At 49.6% G+C, this 23671-nt stretch overlaps 1 protein-coding gene across 7 annotated transcripts; it reads right to left on the bottom strand.

Annotated features, from left to right (window-relative positions):
* Window positions 1-310: 310 nt before the first annotated feature.
* On the bottom strand, window positions 311-22275 carry KIFC3 (kinesin family member C3). 7 transcript variants are annotated; one of them, XM_039353667.1, is made up of 19 exons: window positions 22135-22275; window positions 17951-18085; window positions 15160-15353; window positions 13305-13370; window positions 11291-11431; window positions 10975-11214; window positions 10710-10883; window positions 9949-10096; window positions 9647-9777; window positions 9389-9500; window positions 7877-8058; window positions 7289-7393; window positions 6523-6653; window positions 5882-6005; window positions 5147-5276; window positions 3969-4198; window positions 2992-3126; window positions 2457-2589; window positions 311-662 (listed from the first exon to the last, which is right to left on the bottom strand). In XM_039353667.1, the coding sequence occupies exons 2-19, from the start codon at window positions 17961-17963 to the stop codon at window positions 637-639; spliced, it is 2415 nt and encodes an 804-aa protein (XP_039209601.1). In that variant the 5' UTR covers window positions 17964-18085; window positions 22135-22275; the 3' UTR covers window positions 311-636. The 7 variants fall into 7 exon arrangements, with proteins under 7 accessions (XP_039209601.1, XP_039209600.1, XP_039209595.1 ...); XM_039353666.1 differs by lacking the exon at window positions 22135-22275 and adding an exon at window positions 21572-21815; XM_039353661.1 differs by lacking the exons at window positions 17951-18085; window positions 22135-22275 and adding exons at window positions 1956-1989; window positions 16234-16740.
* Between the last annotated feature and the right edge of the window lie 1396 nt (window positions 22276-23671).

Raw genomic sequence — 23671 nt, 5'->3', positions numbered from 1 at the left:
TACATCAATTTGATAACCAAAAAGATGAGCAGGTGGAGAGTAGACAGCAAGGGGGGGGGGAGTGGAATCTGCCATTAACCCAGCAACCTGTCCAATACTTACTCTATGAAGGATTTTTTAAAAGTTTGGAAAGACAAATTCTATCTTTAGGCCCTGCCAAGAATTGTGTGTGAAATGAAAGGATAATTCAGAACACCTTCAGCTCGGCCTGACTATATTTCAATCGTAGTTTTCATATTGCCCTTCAGTACCATGTAAAATTGAGTTGAAATATATAGAACAATAAAATAAAATATTAACAATACTTATCTGGACTTCAAGAATTCCGACTGGATGCAACATTTTTATTCAAATAAAAATGAAAAGGAAAGGGTACATAAGAGCAAAGTGTGTTCACAGCCTCTGCTCTTTTAAAAAAGAAACGTGTTTAAAAAGTTGTCAATCAGGAAATGACCCTTTCCTGAAGTCCGTATGGTTCCAAGCGCCCGACCCCACTGCCAGCAGTGGACGGGGATGTCTGATCCAAACCCTTGGGCATCTGTGCTGTAGGCCCAGCCTAGGATGCAGTTTTAGAAAAGCCAGCATGGTTTCCCAAAGTCCTCCTTGAAAAGAGCTTTTCCTGACCTCAGCCAGTTTTTATACAGGAATTGGCCTCGGTTTCCCTAAAACAAAGAAACAGACATAAATGAATTCTGGCAGAGAATCTCACTGAACATTTAAGGAACCACTGCTTCCCAACACACCGACTGTTTTGCTGCAGGCATCCAGGCTAGCCAGCTCCTGCATGCAGCACCCAAAACTTTCCCTGTGCAGAACATCCAGCAAACGAACACCAAATCTAAATGATGCAGGCACTCTGCTTAGAATTGGGAGTTTCACGCAGGCTTCATTAATTATTCCTAGAATATACCCATTAAGGTCAATGGGTCAAGTAGTTCTATTTGTTTTGTTTCCTCTGAGCAAAATTAAATCTCTATTTCTTATTACTCTGGATGTTTAAAAACTGCCATTGTACTCCAAAAACCCATTGGAATTAAAATCAGTTTGGGCCATTCAGTACGGATATCACATCTGTGATTGCTGCACAGAAAGCGTTTCAGACAATGCAGCTATTTTTGCGTCTGCAGCTGAGGTAGCATCCACGAGGAGCATGCGCTTCCATGACCCAGCAGAGGACAAATCGGAAGGAAGCAACTTGATGAGCCAGGCCAAAAGCATTTCAGCACAAGGGAACAAAACGGGACAAATCTGTCCGTTTACTTTTGTAAAAAGTAAAAATGCATTCGTTTGTATATATTTAGTGCATTTCAATATACAAAGGACATCTATTTTCAGTCTCACTTTATTTTTCCTGTACTTGTCTTCTGTAGCATTTGTTTTTGCAGGTAAACCAGAAGAGGGACTGCAGAATTAAATCAGACTGAGAGGCAAAAAAACCAGGCCGTGGCCCAGCAGCACAAGGTGGGCCAGGGAACATGAGGGGGCCCACAAGAGAACACTGCAAAAATTCTGTCCCCCCCCCAGCAAGATACCCGGGAAGAATTTTCAGAATTTCTGCCCTCTGCAGTCCCAAACCCATCTGGCCCGTTTTTGAAGTCTGTCTTCTGCCAGCTTTGGCCACACATAACGCTTGGTGGTGTTCCATTCTGGTTTTGGACTGTTAACAGGCGGGAAAACAGAGCTCCAGTTTGCATTACGCAATTCCTTCCAATATTCAGTTGGGTTACAAAGAACAAAAAGCAACATTAAAAGGGAAACTGGAATTTTTGGATTTCATGCTTGTCCCTGACTCAGTCTGATATGTTAATTCTGGAGACAAGGATCAACCGTGCAGCCTTGACCAAAGCCCAAAGGCAGCATTGATCCTGCTTTCTTTCTCATTCTGGCCACAGCAGAAGTTAACATCTTGTTAATCAGAGTAAGATCTTGTGATCCAAGCCTGTATCTGCACTCACCTGGAGGTAAACAGACCGTCTCCTTAATTTCAGGCTGAAATCAAATGGAATAACTGAAGTTTGTCTCACAAAATAGCAAATGGGTGCAAAAATTGCTTTGATTAATGGAACATCACATATCTTGGATGGTTTTTAAGGTTCCCCTGAAGTATCTGGCTAACAAAATAACCAGATAAACATCTGACTTGATGCCTCATGTTCCTAATGAAGCTTGTGAAGAAGATCCACATATGACCCCGTGGGTGGTATGTGGCAATGAATAAGACCACAGGAGAGGCTCCTATGCCATCTGCTGTTCCGTTACACTTGCCAGGCACTTTGCTTTGTGTATGGAGCTACACAACACTATGACCATCAACCCCTTTTAAGCATCTTCAAAATGATCTCCAACCCAGTTCTCTTTGGCTGAATCAGGCACTCTGCTGCTGTTCCTTCTTGGGACAGATGGTGGACTCCATCAGCTTCCAAAATTTCTCATCTCTTGCCCTCTTCTGCTCTTACCTGTGCTCTGGAGCTTTGCCCGAAGTGAGCTTGATCGCCCCGTCCGAGGAGAAGGCTGAGTTCGGATGCAGGGCTGCAGGACGGCAGAGGGCTCCACCTGGAGACAAGCAGCCACAGGAAAACAGAGCTGTGGCTGTTACCAGGAAGGTTCCTTCAGATGATGTGACAGGGGCTCCGTCTGCCAAAGCCATCACACAACCACGATTTCCCCCCCCCCCGACACACACCCCACCCCTTTCTACACCAGATTCAGATTCCACTTGGTGAGCGATGCCATCCCTCCCTCAGTGCTGAGTCCCAGCCTGTGTAGCCATAAAGGGAAAGTCCGTGCCAGAAAGACACGGAAGCCACCAGCCTGGATGAGATGCTGAACCAACTGCCCCCCCCCCCAGAGACATCAAGGCAGAGCAGGAGCCCTCGGAACCAAGTACTCAATGCTCCCTCCCTCAAGACAGCTGCACCCAAGGACGTGAGACAGCAACGTTCAAGGAGAGAATCTGCCCCAGGAAACCCAGCAGGCAGGAAATCCCAGTACCTCTAAGTGCTCCTGGCTGGTCCAGGAGCCCAGTTCTGCCCTCCGAGTGCCAGGGCCCAATTCCACAGAGCGAACTCTCTCGGCAAACTTGAGGGAGCAGAGCGTCTCGCTTGTGTTCTTCTCAACCGGAGAAACCTGTGAAATGGGAGGAGGAATGGGCAGTCACAGCCCAGGACGCCCAAGCGGCCCACAAGGAATGTGACTCCAGGTGCCCCAAAGGGCCTAGCAGAGGAGATGTTGCGGCTGGGCAGCTGGCCTTCCCAGGGCCTTGGCTGAGTCTCCAGGCCGAGAATGGCTGACCGAGGGACCCCACTTCAGGAGCCGCTCAGGAAGTGAACAGGTGAGACAAGAAAGCCAAACCCCAACAGAATTTGAAAGGGAATTACCTACATAATAATGATCATGTTAATCCACTAATTATTGTGGGGGTTTGGAGGGGGTATCCCCTTTAAGGTTTCTTCTATTTTTGGAGACTTGAGAGTTACTCAGAGCTTTTATTTATTTATTATATTTATATGCTGCCCATCTCACTTTGGGAGCAACTTCTGTAATGCTGTTTTGGATAAATAAAGATCCACATTCAGAAACCAGTTTTAGCATGCATGTGGTCTTGTCCCCGGTTTGTGCTTTGTGGCCCACACCCCAACCGATGGACACAATGGAACCAAGGCTTTGAATTCTGAGAGGGGCTTTCGGTTGGTTTTTCAAATGAGGATGAGGTGAATGTCCAGAGCAGGATGTGCACAGCTGGGAGATTACCCAGCCAAGCTATAAAAGCGTTTTTTGAATTATCCAAAAAGTGTCAGTTAGAGAGCAACATTGACCATTGATGTACAGGACTCATACGCATCATCTGACATAATCATCGAACAAGGAGCAAAGTGGTCGGCACGCCAGATGCAAAATCAGGACCCTGCATTTTGTCCCTGGGTTACCTGAAAAATCCACCCAAGTCCACCTTTCTCTGAAATGCTCACCTGGACCATCATGAGGGTCTTGCTTTCACCACTGAGAGAATCCTGGAGGAGATACGTCAGCTTGGAGTTGCGAAACGGCACGTGGGATTGGCGGGAACGCAACGCATAAATTACATCTCCCAAAGCCGAAAGTGACTTGTTGATGTATTGAGCCTCACGCAACCGGCTCCCTTCTGCACCTGATCTACCCACACGCTCAGATCCTGCCAGGTCTACTAAATTCAGCTTTCCTAGGAGATGAGGAGGCAAACACTGAAGCTGCTGCCCAAAATTTATTTCTTTTAACTAGGGGGTTCGTGGAGAACCAAGATCCATCCAACATCTAAAAAAGTAATATAAGTTCTAGAATGCAATTATCGTTTCCATCTGCACTTTTCTGAATTTTGTATCGTAGTTTCTCAAACCCCCCAAAGTATACAAAATGCAAATATTAAAAACAAAATGGAGAAAATCCTTTGCAAAGAGCATACATTACAGAAAAATGTAAGGAACTATTTACACCCTTTTGCTAACAAAACATACATTCAGGTGTATATGAGTTCTTCTGGAGGACATAAGAACATTTCTAAGAAAATACTGAATAATAGAATAATAGAGTTGGAAGGGACCTTGGAGGTTTTCTAGTCCAACCCCCTGATTGAGCAGGAGACCCTATTCCATTTCAGACAAGTGGCTGTCCAGTCTCTTCTTAAAACCTCCAGTGACAATGTTAGTATTAAACTAAAGAGGTGCCGTTGTCTGTTGCTTTAGGACTGCAAAAGGACTGGCACCCAGAAGTGCAAATTTATTTATTTATTTATGAGACTTATATACCGCTTTAAGTGCAAGCACACTCTCTAAGCGGTGTACACCAGTAAGCAATGTATATATATTTACATTGCCCCCAACAATATGGGTCCTCATTTTACCTACCCCGGAAGGATGGAAGGCTGAGTCAACCTTGAGCCGGTGAGATTTGAACCGCTGACTTGCTGAACACAGTCAGCTAAAGTGGCCTGCAGTACTGCACTCTAACTGCTGCGCCACCTCAAATCCCGTCTTTTTCTCAGCATTTAGGCAGCTACTGCAGGAGCGCCAAGCAGGGTCCACCCGTCTCCCGTCAGTCATCCTGGCTCCTGGTCACGATATTCCCTGGGTTCAGCAATTCATTCTGAATCAGAGGAGGGATCCATACCCACCTGTGGTTCTTATTCCTGTGCTGCAGTCGATTCCCCTCACGGTGATCATGAGGAGGGCATGAGATCTGGAGCTGTGTTCGTTCAGGTAGGTGCACTCCGTTGCCCGGTTGATGTGACCAAACTCAAAGACCTGGGGAAAAGTGGAGGAACCGTCATGCACATCCCTGAGCCTGGAAACTTTGGCAAAAGAATGACTGGCAAAATCCTGCGTAATGACCTCTTCCCTCCATCCAGAGGCGTTAGAAAGAGGATCAAAGGCACCAAGGAGGTAAAGAGCATCTACCCAGCATCCATGATTCCCTGCAACAGATGTGACTAATGGGATTAATGGTCCTTGAATTTAGTTTTTTTGGTTGGGAGCAGCTTTGGGGGGAAGAGAGAGTCAGCGTGATCTGCCTTGCTCAGCCTTCTGATCCCCCTTTCTCATTCCTCTCTGGTAGACACCTGGGATGTCTCTGCCACTTTTCAGCCATTCTTACCCTAGCACCAATTCATGGGGGAAGCCCTCAGCTAAAGGGCTAAAGACGCCATTGGTGGCTGTTAAAATCCCAAACCAGCTGGCTGGAGCATTCTGGAAGCACAAGTTGTGGGAAATCTCAGCTTCAGCCATTAGATTTTCCCAAACTCCAGGTAAAGCTCCATCTCAGGAACGGCTTCAGGAAGAGAATGGGCCTCCCCTCCTAAACACCTTGGGTGGGACTGCCACCCCAGGAAGCCCCTCCTGCCCCTGCTAACTTGGTTGATGTCTTCAACGCTGTGAACAGGGAACTCGGTCAAGCCTGGAACATAAAGCTGCCCGCTGCCATCTGGGCAGAGTCTGATCTCCAGCTTCTCCTGGGGCTCCTTTCCAAGCAGGTCTCTGAAAGGGAGACAGTGGAAGTGCTGCACTCATGGAGAAGACATTCACCCCGGGAGAGAGAAAAGAGAGGCCAAATGGCCAAAATGCAAAGATGGAAGCAACTTCCTACTGAAAGATGCAAAAGGAAAGAGCAGAATCGGCCTCTGCTTTGAAGTATGCAGCCCCACACCCCATTCAGCGCTTCGGGGAAGCTGTCACTTTGCTGGAAAACCCAGAATTAAGGCTCTCATTTTATCCCAAAGACTTTACTTTCTAACCCGCATAAAGTCAGGCAAACCACAACCCTGCATGGCTGCTCTGGCCCGAGGCAGCTTTGTGCACTGTCCACTTGTGTCCAGAGGGAGACAGAGCTGGGTAATGGGGTGGGAGGTGCTTTGGAAGGTCACCAAGTGCAAAGCCCCCCTGCAAAAAGTGTGACTGTTGCTCCAACCAATGCAGGCGGGGGCTGCGGTCACCCTTCCCCACATGCCAAATTACCTCTTCCCAACCGCTGGAGAGGCTGGTTTCCTGCTGTTACCTGAGAGCCTCATTGTAGATTTCAGCCACACTGACAGTGATGCTGTAATTCCAGTCGGGAGCCTTGGACTGCACCTCGGAGAAGAGAAGCCGCAGAGCCCGCTGGTTGATCCCGGGGTTGTCCGGGCTGCCCTGATGAGAAAGGCAGACACGCATCGTGTCCATGTTAAAAGCAAAGGAATTCCAAGGAAGAAGAACCCGGAAGTGGTCATTCCAAGGATATCCCCAAGTGGCAGCCTGAGGGGGAATCTGAAAAAAAAAGAGCTGCCAGCCCCATTCCTGCTCTCTTTTCCAAGTCCTAGAGGGGGGGAGCAACCCGGAAGAAACTCATGAATGGTGCTCGCCAAGGTCGAGGATCTGGTGGGGGTAAAGTCCCCATCCTTTCATTTTTTTAAAAAAAAATATGTTTATTTTCTTAAAGAAAAAAATAAAAGTAATTAAAAGTACAAACTAAGAAGACAAGAATCTATCTTATATTTTATACTCATCAATAATCACTGGTTGACCAATGAATTTGCAATGTAAGATGAACAATGAAAGAAACCACTGCAAGATATTCCAGAATCTCTGCCATAGAAACAGACATTGTTCCATTTTTTGATTAGTAGAAAATGTTGCCTTTTCCAAAGCACAGAGAACACACATTGCAACAACCATTCCTTAGCATTTGGAATAATATCACCTTTCCAATTTCTTACTACAATTCTTTTTGCCACCAGAAGGCCTGGCAGAGCATCAAGGAAAGGAAAGGAAAGCAGCTTAGTTACCTCCATGGTGTAAGTCTTGCCAGCACCAGTTTGTCCATAGGCAAAAATACAAACGTTGTAACCATCGATGCATGATGTGATCAGTGCCTGAACTTCTTGGAAGACCTTTTTTGGGGGGAAAACCCAGGCTCAGAAATGCTCTGTGAAAAGAGGCTCCAGAGCTACATTCGCACGAACTGTCTTTTTAACCAAGAGCTTCTGGGAATGTCAAGTGAACCAGAGAGAAGAGATACGATAGGAAGGATCTGTCAGATAGCAGGAGTGCCTCACCCTAGGAATCCCCAGTTATTTAATAGATTGTTATTCCACCTTTACTCTTTTATAAACGACTCAAGGTGACAAACATACCTAATACTCCTTCCTTCTTCTATTTTCCCCTCAAGAAGAACCCTGAAGGAGAATAACTGCCCCAAAGTCACTGACCTGGCTTTTGTGCCCAAGGTGGAACTAGAAATCACCGTCTCCTGGTTTCTAGCCTGGCGCTTTAACCACTAGACCAGACTGGCTCTTACAGTTGAGGAACCCTGCAAATGAGAGTTTCCTTCCAGCCCCCCCCCCAATTCTCTAACCCAGAAGATTCTCACTTACATCTTCCTGTGTTGCTTCTGGGCGGAAAACTTTGTCCAGTTCAAAAGTTATCAGCTTCCCTTTGTGCATCAGATGTAGGATGGCATCATCATCAGGGTCAAAGGTCACTGCGCTTACGGCTTCTGGCCCTTCACCATCCTCTATTTGTATTGTCCTAACACGGCCAAACACTCGGATGTTACCTTTAACAGGAAATGATTCTGTTTAACAGCAACAGAGACAATTCAAAGCCTTCCCCAAATGATGATGATGCTGCAGTGAACAAAACCAAAACTTCACAGAACAATAAGAGTTGGAAGAGACCTTGGAGGTCTTCTAGTCCAACCTTCTTGCCCATGGCAGGAGATCGTATACCATTCTGGACAAATGGCTGACCAGCCAATTTTTGAAAACCTCCCGTGAGGGAGCACTCACAACTTCTGAAGCAAGCCATTCCACTGATTAATTGTTCTCATTATCAGGAAATTCCTCCCTAATTCTAAGTTGAATCTCTCTTTAATAATTTTTCACCCATTACTTCTAGTTCTACCGTCAGGTGCTTTGACCCCCTTGTGTTTGTGAGAGTCTCTCAGATACTGGAAGACTGCTGTCATGTCACCCCTAGTCCTTCACTTTGTTAAACGAGACATACTTAGAGTCCTCAATTGTTCATCCTATGGTTTAGCTCCCAGACACTTTATAATCTTTGTTGTTCCTCTTCTGCACTCTTTCTAGTGTCTCAACATCTTTTTGTATCATGGTGATCAGAACTGGATGCAGTATTCCAAGTATGGTCTCAACAATGCTGTATAAAGTGCTACTACTATCACTTCATGTGATCTTCAAACTAGCCCTTTGTTGATGCAACCTAGAATTGCATTAGCTTTTTTTGGCAGTTACAGCACACTTAATACTTAATTGGTGGTGTACTAGGATACCAAGAAAAAAGTAAGAAAGTCCAGTTGCCTCTTGAAAAAGCACCTTTGGGACAACCATGACCTGGATGATTGAGAAGCTCCATAGACACCTAGAGTGGACAAGTGTTATTTTACCATTTTCTTGCCTATTTTGACTTGCATTCCTATCCTGTCTCCCACAGAAGTGTACTGGACTTTTAGTAGGTTAGATTATTTTTGTTTCTTTTGCATGAAGATAGATGAAAATAATGAATTAAGCAGTTCTGCTTTCTCCCTGCTACAACGTCAAAGGTTCACTGTCAACCTCTTCCAATTCTGGACTCAAAACAGAGTTAAGTAAGTGAAAGAGGTGTTTCCTGACTCCTGTCCTCGACCCAACAGATCCACCATGTAAGGCCCCACTTGCCCTGCCTGGGGAATTCCCACCAGCGCCCTCACCTCTGGAAAACTCAGTCCCTCCAGCGCGTGCAGTCAAGTCCTTGGATCCCCAAATGGGCTTCCACTATGTCAGGCAAGTCTCCCATTCCAAATCAGCAACGTTGGCCAACAACTCAAGACCCACCAACACTCTTCCTGTGCCCCCTTCACACACAATACACGCAATGGAGGGGCAAACCTTTCAATCGCACCAGCTCATTATGACATTTCTTCCGGAGTTGCAGCTCCTTTCGGTATTTTCTCAGCAGCTCCCGATTGGTGCTGCTCACTTCTTCAATAGCTTGCCCAATCTTGGAGAAAGACAAGCTGTTTTAGGGGCTTCTGTGTCCCTCAGCCCTTCCCAGGCCAGGCCCCTCTGCTTCCTAGGAACATGAGCCGCTGTCCTTGAGGTATGCAAAAGGACTTCGGCAGCAAGAAAGACGGAGGATGAGCTCACCTCAGCCCTGGCGCTCTGCAAAGCCTCTTGCAGCAGAAGAGGGAACTCTCTGACCTGGCGCTTCAAGCCGTTGTAGTCACTAGTGAGAGTACGAAGCGCTGGCTGGAGCGTGAGCAGATTGGCCCTCACACCTGCAAAAGGAAGAACTTCAAAGCTGGCCTGGAAAGCGCTCACTTCCATTGGCCTTTTCCATTAACTCCGTGATGGGGCAACTCAGGAGACACTGGAGGAGTCTCTCAGCTGCCGCTCAGAAAGCAAATCAGGCCTGGCAGAGGACGACCCTTCAGGTCCAAGCTACGCACCTGCCAGATTTTCATGAACAGCTTTCATTTCTAGTTGTGCTCGAGCAAAAGCTTCCTGAATGGCTCGATTCTTGTCCTCCTCCATGTTCTGCATTTCCTCCACCATCTGCTCCCGGGACTGCTCTAGCTCGGATTCATACACTGACACCTGGAGGATGGACACATGACGTTCTGAGGCTTCTCCCCCTCTTCTTGAGCAGGACTAGGGGAGCTTCTTCTGCCACTTAGGAGAAGAGAGGAGCAGCATCTCCAGACAGGGCTTTTATTGTGCAATTGCTCTGCCTCACCATGTTTTAGAGAGGGAGAGCAGACAATGCAACCCCCTCCTGTGTTCTCCCCACCTTTATGCTCATCCTTGCAAATGGTGATCAATTGATCATCTTTGTTAAGGAAGAACGGAATGAGCTAAGCAATACTATGTCATCTGCAGCACTAGAATCCAGGGATAAAATTGTCCCTACAGGTACAAATAAAATTGTTCCTCAACTTATGATTTTCTTCAGTAAGTGTGATATCACACGACCACATCATTTAACATCTGATTTAGGCTTCAGAAGGGAAAGAACCACAGGGAGGGGTGCCCTGCTGATTAAAGCTGCAGCAGCAAAGAGGAAGTGGAGCCACAGCATTTGGACCAGAAGCCAAAGACAAAGAAGCACCAGTGGCGACCTCCGAGCAACAGTCACCCTGGAAGGCCTCTCCTTCTTTTTCCCCTCTGCCTCCGGCCTTCTTTCCGCTTCCTCGTGTTCAGGAGGGCTTACCTGGGCCCTGAGCTGAGCCGCTGCCTTCTGGGAGCTCTGTAGCTGCTGCTCCATCTCCTTCAGCACCTCCCTTTGCATCCCAACCTGGTCCTGCAAGTACTGGTTCCACGACTGGGCTTCGCTGAGGGTCTGCTTGGTCTTGGAGGATTCAACTTCCATCGTTTTGATGACATACTAAAGGAAGCAGAACAGCCCAGACTGAGCCCTCCCCAGAGCTGGAAAGAGGGAAAGAGCCGGCCTTGGACCACCCGCCCCATCAGCTCACCTTGACCTGATGAGGCTGGGCCTTGAGGCTGGCTATCACTTCTTGGCTGTCCCGCAATCTCCGGCTCAGCCGCTCCTCCTCCTCGGCCCTCTCGGCCAAGGAGTCCTTCAGCCGCAGTTCTACCTCTGCCAGACGGTTGGTCTTCTGCTCCACCTCCAGGTCCAACTCCGAAAGGCGTCCTTTCGCTTCTTCTGCTTCCTGCTTCACTTGTGCCAGCTTCTCCTGCAACTTTACGTTCTCCTGCGGGAGGAAGGTGAAAGGCCGCTAAGGAACGGGCCCACCTGCCGGAGGGCCAACTGGAGGAGCAGCGCCTCACCTGGCTGTGTGTGCAGTTGGTGCACCTGACCGAATGCCTCCTCAGCTCCTGCAGCTGGGCCTCACGCAGCTTTAACTCCTGCTTCAAGTGCGCGTTTTCTGCCACCAAGAGATCCCTGTGCTTCTCCAAGTCTGTCCCACCCTGTGAAGAGGCAGGAAAAGGATAGAGGTCAGGTTTACTCTTTCAGTGCTAATAAAGGAGAATATTTGCAGCTCAGGGTTGAAACGAGGGCTCCTGGGTGCTCTCTGAGCTTCCTTGTTTCCTTGCGGACGTTTCATTACCCAAACTAGGCAACATCATCAGTGCTAGGGATAATGTTACCTAGTTTGGGTAATGAAACGTCTGCAAACAAGCAAGCAAGCTCAGAGAGCCCCCAGGAGCCCCCACTCTTTCAACAGCCAGGCTGTCTCCCGGAGAAAAGGCCAGACGTTAAGAACAGCCCTCCTTTACAAAAATATTGGAAAGTTTAAGAGCACATTTCATCTTATCAGTGGTTCCAAGACGTTGCATCATCCCTCATCTAACTGAATTTAATTTAAATAGTGTGCGCAAATGAAGATTAAGATGTAATTCAGTCCACAGTTCTTTTGCTTATTTGAATGCAGCATTCGTTTCTAATGCATTTACCGGGAGCGAAACATTGCAATCTGAAACTATGGAAAACTGGATTAAATTATTCCCATCACCCAAATTCACTGCTTCTCTTTATGTGCACTCAGATAGTGAATAATGGCAGTGGCCTGCCAAAGAGAAAGGAGGGCCAGAGCACAAAGGAGATTTTCTCAGACAATCTTCGGAAGACATCAGGAGACTCAATAAAGGGCTGCAAAGGGAGGGGAAAGACCCCGATGATTCACAGCCAAACTGAAGAGGGACTCGCTATAAACAAGCCCAGCAAATTAGGCGGAACGCTCCAGCGTCAGACTGCGCAACACAACACCTGCTGGTGTCATCCGTTGAGCAAAGAACCTACCCAAATGAAGGCAACAAGGTAAACAAACCCCAATTGATCTAGCAATGAAAAGTATGTGTGTGTGTGGGGGGGTAATTATTATTTTTCCTTCAGACCAACACCCTTATAATTTGTACAAATGAACTTTGCATTGTATATAATATTGCCTTTATTATCAAGTATTAACATGCACGTGACAGGGAGACTTTGGTTTCCTGTACTTCTTTCCTCAGCCAGAGTTCCTGCTCTTCAGGCTGATGGAAGACAGAGCAGATCCTCCAGGCGGGGGACTGGCTCACAGGGGGTTCAAGGCACAGGGGGAACCAACTTCTCAGCTCCTGGCAAGTCCTCTGCTCTGGCCATGCCTTTTTTTTAAATAAAAATAAAACCCGGGCAAAAATGTTTTCTCCTGATAAGCAACGATTCATAGCTTCCACCAACTGGCCCACAATTCCTTTCACTCCCAGCCAACATGCCCAAAGTCCTGTCAGTTGTAGATGATGGAGTTTGTAGTCCAGTACCTCTTGAAGGCTCAAGAAGGGAAAGCTATTGTCAAAGACGGGCTTGTGGAGGATCCAGGGGACAGCGAGGCAGAGGAAGAACCTGGTTTATCTGCCATGCCGCAATGCAAACAGCAGGCCTGAGCAGAGCCCTTTCTCAAAAGACCAGCGCAAGAGCAGAAGGCTGGCGCTGATGCAGCCACATCTGCCTAAATGTGAGTAGTATTGCGACTGCTTCAAACCCGGTTTTGGGAGTTTCAGAAATAATGCAAGGATAGCAATTCAACGTGCTGCACTTCCCATAAGATACATTGCTTTCTGGAAGCTTTGGCACACAAATGGCTAATGACTAATTGTTGGCTAATGACAACAGCTGGGGTTGTCAAACCATTACCAAAGTCCAACCATGCAGCGAGTTTCAGAAAACTACTGGACAGTCTGCCTGGAATTCCTTCCATTATTTAAGGCTGCCTCGTATATGTCGGTGGAATCTAACTGATGCTGCAAGGCCTTGGAAGTGCTCACTGGAACCAAGCAAGAGGCGAGAGGCCCTGCAACTCACCAGCGTAGAATGAAGCCTGTTCATCTCCTGAGCTGGCTTTGGGAGTCTGTCCTTCAGGCTCTCTGGCTGCCAATACAAAAGAGGGACTGAAATACAACGCTCGTTTATACACAAGGAGCAAGGAAATAGTAAGTTAAATTCCACCCATCAAATTCTGCTTTATTCGGTTGTTTGAAGTTTAGCTCTGGTCTCGCAGCTCCATTTCTCTACTTCTGCACTCCGCAGTTAATACAGCTCAGTTTTTAGCTTTTAAATTTTTAATTCTGACTGGCCTATCCCAAACATCAGATTCGTGAACTGTCAACCAGCCTCTTGCAAAAGTCATCTTAAGCTGCCGCTGTCAATTCCTTGGTAAGCAAAGAGGAAACAGGGATGGAAAGGGATGCCCCTCTTGCCTACCCAGCCTGTGCACTATGATGTCAGCCACGGGTGCAAATCTTCCAGGGTTTATTAAAAGAACAGGAAGCACAGATGAACACACAACTGGGTTTCACCAGAAACTGAGTAAAGGGGAATCTTTCCACATCTTTCCATCTATAGCACAGTCATAAGATCCTGCGCAATAATGAACAAGCCAAGCCCACAAATGGTATCCAAGTGCTGAGAAGGTTTCATGCAAACCATGAGGCCCAGAGCAGGAGAAGGCAGACCTCCTTGCCTGACTTGGGAAAGGCAGGGGAAGCTGAAAGGAGGCAGGGACGGCAGTTTGGCATTTTCTAAGCACTTAAGATCATTTCCTGCAACCAAGGCCAGCCGCGGATCCAAAGGGCCACTTCTCTTCAAGTCAGGACTGGGATTGAGCTAACTCAAGTTCCCCTTTCTAGGCCAGGAAGCTACAAGATTCAACATATGTCCAGAGGTTCCGATCTGTCTGGAGCTGCAGATTAATCAGAAGAGACCCAATTAAGTGCCGATTAAGCACTTAGGCCTGCTGGCAAGCTGGAGCTGCTTTGGTGGTTCCCAAATGAAACAGCCAGAATTAAAAGGCGACACAAGCCCGTGTTTCCTCAGAGGAACAAGTAGGAGAGTCCGAAGCGGACAGGCAGCAGTGGAGGGTCATCCATGAGAAGGAGCACTCCTTTGGGCGGGAAAACAGAAGATGCCTCAAAAGACCTCTGGCCCAAAGGAAAAGGGGAAGCAGGCAATCATTACAATGTACAAACTAGGTTTGTATTCCCACCCTTCCCAGAGAGAGAGAGACTTAGCATTCCCTGAATCAGGAAGGAGCGTGTAGAAACACGGGGTAGAGCCCCTTCCAATTCAAACAACTCTTAATATAGCACAAGATATTTTAAAAGCTCTATGCAAATTTTCACTGCCCATTTTGGGTGTGACTTTTTTTTAGTCCCCATCCTCCAATTTCTTAGTTGCGTGTATTTATTTATTTATTTATTTTACTTGCTTGCTTGCCTGCTTGCTTGTTTCCTTATTTATTTTATTTGCTTGCTTGCTTGCTTGTTTACTTACTTACTTATTATTGCTGTTTTCCTTGTGGTTTTGAATAACGTGCCAGGAAACATAGACACATTGGCCCACGTTAAAATGAAACAAGCTCAACATATTACACAAATGCAGGTGTTTTGCCTTTGGTCGTGGTGATTAAGGGTATTGCACGAACACAGCCTCTGGGCCTTGGCATTCGACTCGCAGGAACATCAGAGTGATGTTGAGTCACAGAGAAGGCAAAGAGGAGGAGGGTGCAGGAGATACTAGGATGGGAGGCAGGATTCCTCCGGTCTTCTCCAGCCATGGGGGAGGCATGTGGGGGGAGGGGGGGAGGAAAGGAGGGCCGGTCAGGGCATCAAAGTCACCTGCAGCATCAGCAGCCTCCCCATGATTTCTCCTCTGAAAGTACCTTGTTCTGCAGCGGCTGTGGAGAGAGGGGGCCGCTCTCTCGCCCAGCGAGTTTTTCCTGCAGCAGCAGCAACTGTTGCTGCAGCTGCAACTTCTCCTCCTGCAGTTGGGCACGAGACTCCACCAGCTTCTGCACCACTGGGAGACGAAGGGGCCGCGGGAGGCTGCTGCGCTTCCCACCAAAGACTCTTCCTCCTGCCAGGAAAGAGGGAAGTGCTGAGCACAGCCAGGGGGGCCTTCCGTGGGGCAGGAGCAAAGGCGACGGGAGACTTTCCCTGGGCCAGGCTGTTGCCCCTCGTTTCCCTCCCTGAAATTCCTTTTGCTTCCTTCATCAGATCCATCCATTTAAAAAAAATAAATAAATATCGAATTCAAAGCAGAAGAAAGAGAGGTAATTTAGCAATTGCTGGATCAACATTCCTGTTTGTCTTTCATCTCACAACCACCACGTAGCTACTCCAATTTGTAAACACAAGTATGTTGGAGAGAAACTTGAACTGAAGTTCAATCTGTTATCAAACCACAATTCATTTGCAGAAGGAAACGGGGCATCTGATTAATCAAGAGTGTAAAAATATAGCTTTCCAAACACAGCACTGCAATCTGAGAGAGACATAAATAACACAAAAGACATAGAAAGGCAGGATGGGTCTGGGACTGTGGGAACTCATTCTACTATCTAAGCAACGTATAGATCCAAATGGCATCCTGAAGGTCTACTGTTCCCATTTCTTGTCTAAAATAATAGTAAATGGCTTGCGACCGACTAAAATGAACTCTTTCAGAAGCAAGTTCTCACTGCCGTGTTAAAAATGCCTAGAATGTAAATCCTGTCCTTCCCCATTCTTCATCAGTTAATTGTGCCCCTTGTTTCCAGTTACTCATGTCGCCCTTACAAATGTCACACCCAGCTGATTTTACCGGAAGGAAAAAAATCAGTGTGCTCACAACCACACAGTGTGACACACGTCAAGCAGCAGGTGTCACTTGCTTGCTGAAAATCCTATTCCTCCGCCCCCCACTCCCCCCACTTTCCGCCTTTTGTTGAAAGGACCATCTCAGTATTTCCACAAACCTTTAACGCTGGGAAGGCTTTCTGTTTCTCCTCTGCTCTTCACCCCCTGAGGCAGTGGATGCCAAAATGAGCCCCCTGACAGAGGGAAGGCAGGCGCATCGGCCACAGGCCCACAGCAAGTGCCCTGCGCAAGCCACGGAACCATGCAGAATCCCACATGCAACGTTTGTGTCATGGCAGCTTTAAAATGCTGGAGGAAGAATGGCAGCCATCCTGTTTTTGGCTGCACGCGGACCCCCCCCCCCGATGAATACCCAGATGAGGCAGGGGTTTCCAGCCTGGTCCTCCTCCTTTAAACCTCTTCCGCCAAGGAAAAGGCACGCCCGGCCCAGCTGATTGGAGTGGCTACACTCACAGATCTCCGTTCCTGCTGCCAGAAGGAGCCGTGACTCTCTACGTCTCCCCAGCCCTCTGCTCACTAGCGATGCTTCCTCTGACGCTTCCCAGAGCCTCCTATTCCCAGCCTGCTTTCAGACGGCATTTCTGCACATGCAGGGCTTCCTCCTCTGCTCACCTGGCTGTGAAGCCGCAGAGCATAAAGGAAGAGGCTTGTGGCAGGCTGCAAACCAGAACCTACTCGGGGCTGCCTCCTCCCCCAAATAGGCCTCGACAAGCTGGAGCTGGCCCTGAAGAGCAGAGCAAGAAGCAGCCTGCAGATCTCCCTGTCTGGCTTCTCTCTGAGAAACAAGCAAATGAGCCAGGCCCCACAGAGGCTTCCCCAACAGCCGAGACAGAGGAAAGCAGGGCTGAGGGCAGCAAAGGGCTCCTGCCAGAGCTGTGGGCAGGAAGGGGGAAGGGACCCTCTGGCTGGCATCTCTAGCCAAGAGCCAGAATGGTTGGCCCGGCTCTCCCAGGGACCCCTGGGGAGGGAGGCAATGGGAAGCCAAAGAGGATGCCTGCCTGGGGAGTATCACCCATGCTGCCCATCTTCTCCGGCTCCAAAGACCCCAAAGGGAGCAGAGGCTCCTCCAGAGGGAGGTTAAGACCACAACTGAAGCTCTGGCCCTTTTTCTGGGTTGCTACTTTGGTAATGAGAGGTTTGCAAGGAGAAAACCAAACCCAATTTATTTTCTTTTTTTTTTTATCAACCTAAGCAAGGTGTGGTAGGCAAATGTGGTTCTCCTTCAGCAGGGGATCTCAAGAACCTCCTGGGGCACCAGCGCAGCTTGAAGGGAACATCTGGAGAGGATAGTGGTGATTAACACCTGGAACTACTATATGTCTGGGATACCTATAGAATTTGGTGAAAAAAGTCAAGATGGCGATCACAATGGTGCGATGAAAGCTGTGTTGCATGTAAAAAACAAGCAAAGCAGTGACCACATAACCAGCATGATTTTTTTGACCAACTCTGCGGACAGCCCTGGCCACATCCGGTTTTGCTCTAGGTGGGAGAGGGGAGAGCAAAGAGGGCTTTCAGTACATTCTGGAAAGCAGAACAGATGCGCAAACAAGCAACAAATCAGAGGGTTGGGAAAGACTTGAATCTCAGCAAGGTCCTCTTTGAAGGATGCTTCCAATGCATGAAACTTGGGGCAACAAGATATTCCCCATACCTAGAACCCTCTGCCCACAAAGCCCTGCCGGTCCCGAGTTGCTCCAAAGGGCTCCAATGGTCAAATTGGCCTTAACCCTCTGGAGGTGCTAGAGCAGGTTCTGTTTCTCTCCTCCAGCAACTTGAAAAGTTTGAGAAGATCCATTAGTCACATCTCAGTACCTGTATTCTCCATGTTCCTCCTGTCTTCACCTTTCCACTTTCCGGGATGCTGCAGCTACCGGTCCACTGTGACTGTGGCTGCCAAGGTGCCCCTCAATCTTCATCTATCAGCTGATTTTGCATACCTTTGTGGAGCTGTTGGCAAAACAGAAATCCTCAGCTGAAGGTGGAACCTCTTCTGACTCACTGTTTTGTCACAGCCAAATGAAGCGCCTTTTCCCCTTGGAGCCTTAAGCGAGTCAGGAAGAAGTCCCTGATTATGGAGAGCAACTCAAGCATTGTTGCGACTCTGTGCTTCCATTCCTGGAGCTTTGCAATGGCTCCCAAGCCTCTTCCCAGTCAGCTGCTCAACATGCAAGCATTTGAGTTCTGGGCAGAGGGTTTCTCTCGGCTGCAGATACCCCGGGGGGCTCTGCCGGTGCCAGGACCAGCCTGGGCAGGACCCAATTCCCGAAAGGCCCTGAACAATCACTGAGAATTGATGGAGGAGAGAGCCACGTTCGTCCGTCACAGGAGCTTTCATGTTCTGACAACAACCTGAAATCATTCCTAAGGTACTGTGAATTCTGGGCTGCAACTGTGTTCTGGAAAACATTCATCAGCTGCCTCTCGCTCACAGAACGCCAACCAGCCAGATTCCCCCCAAAGGACAAGGCTGGGGCTGCATTTCTGGAAAGCTCCCTAAGCATCACTGGGAGCGAAGGTGGGGTTTCCAGGCCGGACAGGAAGCACCACCAGGTGAGCTAACGGATGCTTTATTATAAGGCTACGTTAAGGTCTGGAAGTGCAGTTCTCCACCATCCGCTCTGCACCCGGAGAACTTAGGGAGGCCCCTTTGGAGCCCCCTGCCCACCCACTGCCCAGCTGCAGGCTCAGCTGCCCCCATTGGCCCTTCCTTGGGCAGTGTCTCTTGGGCCAGCTTCGCAAGGTCTTCCTCACAGCCCCTCACAGAAAATGAACAAGCAGCCACAGAACTGCAACGTCAGGAAAGGCTTTCCGAGTCATGCACCAGCAAATCCGTTTCCTCATTAGCAACAGTTTAAAATACACTCAATTGGCTCTGATTAAATCTCATCAAAGATAAATGTTCTGGAACCCAGGGCTACTCTATCACATTTACCATCTTCATATTTAAAAGTGGCTTACAGGCTCTTCTGCTTTGGGATTTCCCACAGTCCCAAATCCCTAACCCTAACAGGCAGGCTAACAAAAGACCGTAAAGATAAACTGAGTCAACCTGTGTGCCATCAACCTGGGCACACAGGTTATTTACAGGCTGCAAACAAATCTGGCATTCCTTAGGTGGGGGGAGGGAGAGACAGCCCAAGAGAGCTGAGATGCCAGGCCGCCATCCTGATCCACCCCCTTACATAACAGAGACTCGCAGGAGACACCGACTGTGGCATTGTCTGAAATGATTCGGTTCATCCTTTCCCAAAAAGTATTTCTGTTATTACTTGGATTTTGAACTTTCTGGCATAAAATATTTGCAACAAATAGATACATAATTAGGAATAAAAATGTGAGGATTTTTTTTGAAAGTAGTACAACTACTTTCATCCAGTCTCATCCTCTAAATGCCAACTTCATTTAGGCTACCTGGCAAATACATCCTAGTAACCAAATTGCTGTATTTTGGACTGGGAGAAGCTCCTAAACCTCCAACTCTTCAAGGCAACTCCTAAGCGCCCACAGCCGGGAGGTGGGTTTCGCCCCAACAGCCTCTCTCATCACTGGGTGGCCTCTTGTTCTCCTGCTTTTGCCACATTCAGCACCTGCCAGGGCCTCAGCAGCTCCGGGGGGGGGGGGCTTTGCCCCTCCTTTGCACCTGCCCAGAGAAAATCGCTGGGTCTGCGGAAGAGGGGAGGGTTTATTCCCAACTGCTGGCAGTCTGAGCAAAAGCAGCTGGCATAGATTAGTGAAGTAATTTTTGCTGCATACATTTTATCAGCAAAGAAAGCCTGAACGTTCCAAATAAATACTCTAAAAACCCTTTTCCTTATTCTCCACTGGGCAGAAGCCCAAGAAGCAAGCGAGTGAAGATCAATAGTAGCAACTTGTCCAAAGAGAAATCAGCCTGGCAGCTGTGCTAGATTTCTGCCCACTGAAAGCGGCATGAGTGGGCCAAATCACGTGGGGAAAAAGAGCCTTTGGTTCCTGACTCAGACAGATGGGCCCCAAGACTGGCAAAGGCCCGGCCGGGTCAACAAGGCCGGCCTCTTGAGCCAGGTCAGTGTCCGGGTGAACTCAGAGAGACAAAGAAGAGCCAGCCTCCTACAATCAAGGTTCAACCTGGCCCTAACGCTGTAATGTGTACACACAAACACAGCAATAGCCACAAGATTGTTTCACTTGTTGTTCTAATTTTGCAAGTTTTATAATGTGCTCTTTCTGTTTCTCAGCACAGCGGAACAAACTTGCAGTAGTTTAATAGTCACGCAAGAATGCAGTAAAAAGATATCCCATTTTCACCATGTTTTAGCCTCCAGTCCCCTAATCATTTTTGTTGCTCTTCTCTGCACTCTTTCTAGAGTCTCAATATTTTTTTTGTATCATGTTGACCAAAACTGGATGCAGTGTTCCAAGTATGGTTTTTACCAAGGCATTATATAATGGTATTAAGACTTCACACGATCATTTCTCTGAAATAGTACAGTCTCCTGCTTGAGCAGAGGGTTGGACTAGAAGACCTCCAAGGCTCCTTCCAACTTTGTTATTGTTATCCCAAAGATGCTCTTTCACCTGGATGACTGAGAATCTCCATAGTTACTAGAGGGTTATTGTTATTCAAGCACAGATCATAGACAGAGATCTACAGCCACCCGAAGGATGGAAATCCCACCCGGGAATGAGAAGGTAGCCCTTCTTTCACTGAAGACGGAATTGCCTGGAATGCGATCCTGGCACTGCTGCTCTTCCCTGTCCATCCTGCGTCCCCCTCACTCGCCTTTCCTTCTAAGGAAAAGGGTCCAAACTTTCCTCTTAGCAGGGCCGAGTCTGCACTTTCTGGCCAATCCCCTCAATGTAAAATAATAAGGGACCCTTCCAGATTTCCTTATTAGGACCCAAATGTAATCCGGGTCCTGAAACCGGGACGATGGCGCGACTGCCCGGGTCTCCTCCCGTCCCTGCGCCCTCCGCTACGGAGAGGATCGAAGCGGCCTCGGGGACGCAGGACTCCGGACCCCCCCCCCCGGTCCCTCTCAGCGCCAACCAGGCAGCGGCCCAGACACGCTACGACCGCCCGGCTCTCCCCCCTCCCCGGGAAAGGCCAGTGGGGCGGCGGCTTTCCGGCGGCGCTTCTCGGGGAGGCCCTGGAGCAGCGGGTGGGCGACGGGGAGACCCGGCGGGACTCCCGCGCTCCTGACCGCCCCTCCCCCACCCGCGGAACCGGGGGCGCCCTGGACCCGGAACCTCCCCGGCCGGCGCTTCCCTCGCCTTCCTCCCCCCGCGCCCGTCGCGGCTCGCTCCTCGGTCCGGTGGCGGCGGACCGATCGGGGGAGCCGGAGAGACGCCGAGCCCGCGAAGCTCCGGGCAGCCCCCCGGGGGGCCATCCAGTCCGGGCCGGCCTGTCGAGAAGCCGCGCGCGAGGCCGACCGGCAGCCGCTCCCGGCCACTCACCGGGCGCCGCCGGCAGCAAAGGGCGAGCAGCTGCCAAGGACGCGGCGGGCCGTGTGCCTCCCAGCAACGCCCCCGCCGCGGCCCGCCGACCTGCCCGGGAAGCGGCTCCCGCTCGGCGGCTCCGGCTCGGGCGCAGCACTTTTGTCTGCCCGGCCCGGCCCGGCCCGACGCTGCGCCGCCCCCGGCTGGCCCGAAACCGCCGCTCATGCCGGGCGGCCCGAATGGAACGCCAGCAATGCCGGCGGGCCGGTTGCCGAGCGGGGGCGGGCCAAGCAGGCGGCGCCGCCCCCCGGCCGGTCCGCCCGCGGCGGGGTTCCTCCGGCGGAGCTCCGGGGCGGGGAGGCGGCGGCGCCAAGCGGAGCCCCCTCAGGCCACCCGCGCCGCGTCCCCCCCCCCCGCGGGGCCAGGTCAGCCGGAGGTGCCGCCCGAGGGGGCCACGGGACGGGCCGTCACGCGCCATCCCCCCCCCCCGGCCCAGCCCGATGGCCGAACTGCGCCGCCGTCCCGAGCGGGGAGCCCCCGGAGACCCCCCCGCCCCCCAATCTGCCCCCCCCGTGGCAAACCTCGGGAGGGAGTGGCCGCTGCGGACCCGCCGCCCCAAAGAAGCTCAGCCTCGCCGATTTGAATCCGAATCCGTGAAAGGGATGCGACCTCCTCGTGTCTTGAGCATGTGCAAAGTGAACTAAACATCCCACACCGCCGAAGCCTGTGAATAACTCGATTATGATTCAGTCTGTGACCTGGTTCACACCACACCCTGAACCCCAAACGACTCTGCTTGAATCTGGTTTAGGTTACTGGCCAATTCACCTATTTTGATGCAAAGCAGCACACAAATACACACATAAAACGTGGAGCAGCTATAGGTAACCGCAGCACTGTTCTTCTGAGCACAAGTGGGGAACAGTTTCTATGCTCAGAAAAAGGAATTAGTTGGAGAAGGTGCTGTCCGGCTCTGGCCCTCAGGAGCCCCCCCCCCCCACCTGCTGTCCTCCAAGTGGTCTTTTCCCAAGGCCTTCTGTCTCTCCCTCCCCTTCTAGGCTGCCCCCTTCCCAGATACTCAAGATGAGGATGGGGAACTTGTGGCCAGCCCCATCTGAAGAAGCCCACCACTCTGGCTGGGTCCTGCCCTGCCCCCATTCTTGGCAGAGTTTGGGTCCCTCAGACTACAGCCAGGAGGCCCTGGAAGGTCCCCTGACCCTGAAATAAAGCGATCAGAGGGCTCCATCCTCCAAGCTGGCAGAGAAATGAGCAGAGGATCAGAGGACGTTCCTTGTAACATTCCTTCGGAGCTTCCCTTGTTCTTAAAAGGTATTCAAAGAATGTGCGGGAGAAAACAGGCTCCTCTCTGCCTTTTGCTGTGACCAAGAGCAACGCCAAGTATTTGACTGGTTTCCTGGGTTGGAGCCTTAGAAGTGATACTTCTGGTTTATCAACTGGCTGGGGAAGCTGCTGGAAAGAGGCCAAGCCATCAAAGAGATTCACAGGCACATTTGACATCAAAGCAAGCCCTTTCCTGGTTCCCATGAAGCACAGAACACAAACCAATAAGCTTCACACCTTCTATATGCTTGGTCACAGGAAAGCATGTTTAAAATTTCCTGGCCTAGCACATTGTGTGAGTGCAGGTGCCAGACTTGTCATGTGTACAGAATAAGAGAGTTGGAAGGGACCTTGGAAGTCTTGTAGCCCAACCTGCTGCTCAAAGCAGAAACCTCTACAGTATATGATTCCAAAAAAAGGGCTGTCCAATCTCTTTTTAAAAACCTCCAGTGATGGAGCACCCACAACTTCTGGAGGCAAGCAGTTCCACTGGTTAATTGTTCTCACTGTTAGGAAATTTCTCCTTAATTCTAGGTTGGACCTCTCCTTGATAAATTTCCATCTGTTGCTTCTTGTCTTGCTCTCAGGTGCTTTGCAGAACAGGTTGGGCCTCTTCTTTGTGGCAGCCCCTCAAATATTGGACAACTGATATGGTTTGTACAGACAGAAACAACAGCTCCGCCATGAGTTCACCTGTGTCCCCCACTGTGGCCAGTCTCTACTTGGAAGAGGTAGAAACCAAAGCCCTGAACTCCTTCACAGGGATTCCATCCACTC

This window comes from Crotalus tigris, unplaced genomic scaffold (genome assembly GCF_016545835.1).
Source record: "Crotalus tigris isolate CLP2741 ecotype Arizona unplaced genomic scaffold, ASM1654583v1 scf7180000018525.42219311030:4301911, whole genome shotgun sequence".
In the NCBI taxonomy this organism is placed as follows: Eukaryota; Metazoa; Chordata; class Lepidosauria; order Squamata; family Viperidae; genus Crotalus; species Crotalus tigris.
Note: the sequence above shows the minus strand (reverse complement) of the source record. Positions and strands in the feature narration are given on the sequence as shown.